Here is a 6,586-nt window from a genome sequence, read left to right as displayed (position 1 = left end):
GCAAAGTGCTATTTAGCACCACAAATTTTACTATTGCGAGTGGGAAGAAACATTTGACGGAAGCAAAGTGCTATTTAGCACCACAAATTTTACTATTGCGAGCGAAAGAAACATTTGGAGGAAGCAAACTGCTATTTTGTACCACAAATCAATTGTCTGACTCTATTAATAACTTGGTTAGTGGGGTTCAAATTTATAAATTAAATTTGGTCCTCACAGTGCCTACTCCTTTAACTTAGATGTTTGATTTTCTTCCAGGAAAAGTAGGCAGGAATTTTTCAATACAACCACTGATGCACAGTGAAAACTATCGTATTAACAGCGATAATTCAAAAATTTGACGTTAGATATCATTTTTTCCAGCACACAGAAATTGAAACGTATTTAATATTTTTTTAAATATATTTTTTTTTGGTTTTTTTTTTTTTTGGTTCATATTTATATTTATATTTATATTTATATTTATATTTATATTTATATTTATATTTATACTAGGTAACCCCGCGAACTTCGTACCGCTCAACAGTCAATAAATGTTATATTAAATTATAGGTAAACTAAATTTAGAAATTTATTGACGTAATAAAATGAATACAAAAAATTTATTGTATTGAATAGTTTATTAGGATATTGATATATAATTAATTATTTTAATGGTCTGTCAGCAAGAACCTATGGGTTGCACTCCGATTGATTCTCTTCAATAAAGAACCTTGTGATATACGATATTTTTTGTTTTTTTATCAGGCGCAAGAACAAATAAAGCAGATGGTTTGCCGACACGTGAACATGCCACATACAATTGACCATGTGAAAAACATGCATTTTCTAGATTCAGACCACAAACACTAAAGGATTGGCCTTGTGATTAATTTATAGTCATAGCGAATGCAAGCCGAATAGGAAATTGAATTCGTTTAAACTCAAAGGGCATATCGATTGAGATCATTGGAATCCTCGGAATGAGAACTTCATCACTTTTGAATTTTCCTTTGAGTATCATTGAATCACATTGGCCATCAGTTTTGTTATCACTAAACGCGTTCCATTGCATAGTTTTGGTTGGTTTAGATTTCGAAGCATAATGACTACCGAACCAATCTTTAATTGTAAATTGTGCGGTGGTAAGCCAGGCACATCCAAGGAGTTCAAAAATTCAGTTGGATAGTTGGTAGCTTCTTCTTCGTTTGTTACACAGTCAATAGATTTGAATGTATGCAGAGTACCAACGATTTGATTTTGAATTACAAAGCTTAAGTCATTCACATCTTTGTTCTTAGCTGCCAAAATTGCTCGCTCACTCAACCATTTTTTGTTTTTATGATTATCAATGATGTTCGGAAATACTTCATTGATGAGTTCGTCTTTTGATGAGACGAAATTGCAAAAATTTGAAGGAAATGCAATTAATCCGCTCGATTCTTCAACAGCTACACGGCCATTACCGATTAACAGCAATTGCTTGGAGAACTCTTCAGCAGATGTATCGTTTACCAATACAACTCTCATGTTTGTTACCAGTGAAGTTTCTTCACATAGCGCCAAAGATTTGATGATTTAAGGCAAGCATTTATTTCGTCGGCAGCAGTCGATTTTGGAATGACTGGGAGTGTTTGGCGAAAATCGCCAGACAGTAAAATCATTGCGCGTCCAAAACATCTCGAGTCATTGCGAAGATCTTTCAATGTTCTGTCAAGTGCTTCTAATGCGCGTTTGTGAGCCATTGTGCATTTGTCCCAGATGATGATTTTAGATGCTACTAAAACTTTAGCTATTGCAGAATGCTTCGCAATATTACATATCGGTTGCTCGGTAGTTTGAAGGTTTAACGGCAATTTTAACGCTCAATGAGCCGTACGGCATCCTTCTAACAATGTAGCCGCTATTTCAGAAGAAGCAACTGCTACCGCAATGTCGGAATATCGCACGAACAGTGGCCAAAATTAAAGACATGAATGTTTTACCAGTCCCACCGGGGGCGTCCAGGAAAAAAAAGCCACCATTTTCTTCATTAATCGCTTTCATTAATGTTAAACTTCCTACTGTGGCGGATTAAATAGAAGTACATTAGTTTGAACTGATTGGTCTAATTCATGTCGATCATATTCACGTTCACGTTCCAATTCTCGATTAAATGCGTTATTTATTCCACGATCAGGAGCTGGCATTCCTAATCTGACTAACAAATTACCGCTAGTATGGTAACATATGTCTTCGATCAAGAGCAAAGCCTGATTATGCATTTCATCATTCGCCTGAAGATCGGGATTTCTTGAACTGACACGAATTCTATGTAAAATGTCTTCTGACATGTTATTCTTATATTTGTTCCACAGGTCACGTGGATTCGATGGTATATTGAAAACAATATTTATTTATTATATTTGAATTTATTATATTTGAAATATTTAAAAAAAAAATTTATAAAGGAAATCAATATCACTCAAACTGTCGAACTGTCAACAGTTTGAAACAGCATTTACAAATTTATTATTTTTGCTAAAATTAGTGGATTTTTCCAATATTTTATAATGTAATCTGCTATTCGGAGCGGAGACGATTCCAACAAATCAAAGATAATTAAAATCGGTTCAGCCGTTCTTGAGTTATGGGTGGTCTAACTAACACGACTTTCTTTTATGTATATAGATTTATATTTATATTTATATTTATATTTATATTTATATTTATATTTATATTTCTATTGTTATGTTATCGCCTTTATGCGCGTATATTCGAATCACAGGATTTTGTAAAAAAATGAAACAAACTTCTTAATTAGCGAAACTATAGTTTATTATAGTATTGTAGTGTAGCATTAAAAAGAACTAGTAATTACTAGGAACAAATTTTCTAGAACACAGCTTCACTCAAAACAAATTCCAACTAACTTATTATAAAATATCAATTGACATAATCATTAAAAAATATTTAAACATTCCATTGTTAAGGGAGGGCAGGAAGAGAAACAAGAAAGAAGATAAGAAAGGAGGTAAAAAGAAATAGAAGAAAGAGAAGAAAAGAAAGAAGGATAAGAGAGAAGACAAGAAGGAAGATAAGAGGAAGAAGAAGACTGATTCAAATAATGAATAGGGAAAAAAGAAACAGAAGAAAGCGAAAAAAGGAAAGGAGGAAAGACTATTTCGGCTTAGATAGTTATGATTTCATGTTAATCGGCTCTGGTATAGCGGAATCAGTTGAAATTAACATCTGCTTGGTCGAGCAAGAGTCCCCATATGTTATATATGTTGAGGGTATTCTGTTTGAAGTAGATTTCACATGCGATGTTGTTATTCCATGTGAAGCAATTGGCACACATGACATATCCCCGTAAATATGCAATTTAAGGCAGATGACATATTAACTGTTAATATTCCATCCAATGCGAATGTCTTTGATAGCATGTTGGTTACAGATACTCAAATTGATGCCGGCAGTGCAGTTGATACAGTTTTCAGGATTAATCAGGAATTCAAATATGATGCTAAGATCGCAGAGGGCTTGTTGGTCGCGGATAAGTTATCTTATAAAGATATACGATTAAACGTTGATGCCGACCTCATAGATGATAAGAACGCGACAATCAATGGAAATGTCTTGTTTTATGAGGATACCACAGATGACGTATTGGCTACGGGTAGTGAATTTAATGCTGATGTCAGGGATGTCTTGTTCGTTTCGGATATAACAAATAATGATGATTTCACAACTGATATTGATAACATGTATTTGATGGTGCGGGTTTTGTTGATCAGTATATTCCTGATTGGCATACTCAATGCCTTGACAAGTTTGTTGCGTCTAACGTAAGTAGCATTGATGATAGTGACAGCTGTTTGCAAATGGAGGCTTATCGGGTGACTCAGACGACGCGGATTTAAAATTCGGAATAACGCCACTTTGCGGCAAGATGACATGTGACTACACTGGAGTAAGTGGGACCAAGCAGATGTTAATTTCAACTGATTCCGCTATACCAAAGCCGATTAACATGAAATCATAACTATCTAAGCCGAAATAGTCTTTCCTCCTTTTCTTTCTTCGCTTTCTTCTGTTTCTTTTTTCCCTATTCATTATTTGAATCAGTCTTCTTCTTCCTCTTATCTTTCTTTTTATCTTCTCTCTTATCCTTCTTTCTTTTCTTCTCTTTCCTCTATTTCGTTTTACCTCCTTTCTTATCTTCTTTCTTGTCGCTTTTCCTGCCTTCTTTTCTGTCTTTCCTTTTGTCTTCCTTCTTGTCTTTCTTCCTGCCTTCACTCCAGTTTCCATTTTCCGCACGTTTGCTGTAAAGCAACACATTTTACCGGCAGCTTCGTACGTTAAAGCGCCGCTAACTGTTTCAGAGTATGTCTCCTTCGAGAACATTACGACCTGACCCTTAGTTTCCGGATCACGTATGCCGTCTATTGAATTGTCGATTTTACTCTTCTCCATAATATCACCAGAGCTACCAATCTGGACCAAGTAACACAATCGTTCAATGTCGGCATTGAACTCTCCAGCACTCTCGTCAACAGGCGAAGCTCTTGCTTCCAATACTACCCTGTGTAATGGAGCCATAAAAACGTTACCGTACTTGCGCTCCAATGTATCCATTACAGCTTGGTAGTTTTGCCGCACTAGCGTCGGTGCCTGTAGTTCAACGCTACCAGTTTCACGAATGGCTAAAGATGACCCGCTTACCTGCCTACTCTCAGCATGGCTTTCCAATTGAACCGTCTCACCTTTTGAGACCTGGACATTCTGATCAATCGGGTCCTTTCTTCTCGAGCACCTTTTTGTAACTCCAACTTTAATTCGACAAAATTTTGTCCTAATGTGTGCGTGATTTCACTAAATTGTTGTTCCAACTTGCGTAAACCGTGCGCCTGTTCTTCTGAATTTTGCGCAAGCTTTTCTTCCAACTTGCGTAAACTGTGCGCCTGTTTTTCTGAATTTTTCTCAAGCTTCTGCATCATTAAGTTCATGATTGCCATCATTTCACTATTCTTGTCAGGTTTTTCATCTAGGAACTCGTGTTCTTCTACATTTATGCCATTAGCCTCCAACGCCTCACGAAGTCTCAACTGCAGTTCTGCTTTCACACCACCTGTGCCCAGTCCCACATTCTCCAACTGCTTTTTCAGTTGAACCACAGTCAATTTTTCCAATTTCACCATTTTACAAAATTCCACTTCTGACACCAAATGTTACGTTATCGCCTTTATGCGTGTATATTCGAATCACAGGATTTTGTAAAAAAATGAAACAAACTTCTTAATTAGCGAAACTATACTTTATTATAGTATTGTAGTATTAAAAAGAACTAGTAATCAAAACAAATTCCAACTAACTTTTTATAAAATATCAATTGACATAATCATTAAAAAATATTTAAAAAAAGTAACTTACTTATTATATAAATACTAGATAACCCGACAAACGTTGTTTTGCCTTATAAATTATTTCTAGTTTCTAGATAAATTCTAGTGTAGACAAAAAGTAACTTACTTATTATAAGTGTGTAAGTATGTGGTGCATGAGATAGGCATGGAGCGCTATGAACGAAAACGAAAATAAAAATATCAAACGCCAAACAATATTATTTTTAAGTTATTATAGTTTATTTATTAAATTATTAATTTAAAATCAATAGATTTGTATAATACCAAGTTCCCTGGCAACAACTGTTGTATCTTCAAATTTAAATTGTCTTGGATTGACTGTAAATAATAATAATGATAATGGGCCAGTAACATTAACCAACAACAGTCGAAGATAAAAGCACTCAGTGTGTCTTGGATTAACTGTAAATAAGCGTTCGATTTAAATAAATTGAGACATGCATCAACTGGTGAAACTTGCTTGCGGGGCATCCATTTTTTTGTTTGAGCCCATGTGAAATAGCGTGGTACTTGTGAATAGAGTAATGTTCTTGCAAAGGCACCAAAATCATCCGTACTATTACACAAAAAAATGCAGTGAGTGTAGATTTAGGTGGATTTGTACCACGATCAATCACTGTCTCGTTCGTGAAAAATACACGCTGACCGTTTCCAAGATGGACGGCTACCTGAACAGCTGCTGGATCCCGTTCATGAATTAGAAAACCGAAGATACGCCAAGACCAATTTGGTAGAGCGTAATTTCACCGTTTTTGTTCATTGGAGGAGCATTTACATTAGTATTTTCTACTCTAAACACAGCCATATCACTGCCTTTTTGGACATACTTGCAAATATATTTGATGCTCTTCACAGAACTGCAAAACTCAACATTAATATGAGCATTGTGTCTTGCTTAGCAGATGCGAATACGGCACCACCCGCCATTGTCCCCCATTATCGAGATTTCTTCGACGATATATTGGATATTCGTCGGTATTTGTTCTAGTATCATTAGTGAAATCTTTATAAAAATTTTTTGTACATTTTTCATCTGACATGCAAGGCGAAGACGAAGTGGATGTAAATGCTCGATGTACTTGTTGGCGTAGTTACATAAAATATTAAGAAAAAATTTTTGTTTTTCAAAAATATAAACAAAATTTATGTCAAAAAAATAAAAAATTTTTTGTTAAGCACTAAGGATATTTTTACTGGGTAGG

The 6,586-nt window shown here is 35.1% G+C and overlaps 1 protein-coding gene across 1 annotated transcript; it reads right to left on the bottom strand.

Moving 5' to 3' along the window:
• Positions 1–999: 999 nt before the first annotated feature.
• LOC119666388 lies at positions 1,000–1,509 on the bottom strand. Its single transcript, XM_038075667.1, has one exon. It carries the CDS (start codon positions 1,507–1,509, stop codon positions 1,000–1,002), a length of 510 nt encoding a protein of 169 aa, XP_037931595.1.
• Positions 1,510–6,586: the final 5,077 nt, after the last annotated feature.

This window comes from Teleopsis dalmanni, chromosome 1 (genome assembly GCF_002237135.1).
Source record: "Teleopsis dalmanni isolate 2A chromosome 1, ASM223713v2, whole genome shotgun sequence".
Classification (NCBI taxonomy): Eukaryota; Metazoa; Arthropoda; class Insecta; order Diptera; family Diopsidae; genus Teleopsis; species Teleopsis dalmanni.
The sequence above is the reverse complement of the archived record's forward strand: the minus strand, read 5'-3'. Positions and strand labels throughout refer to the sequence as shown.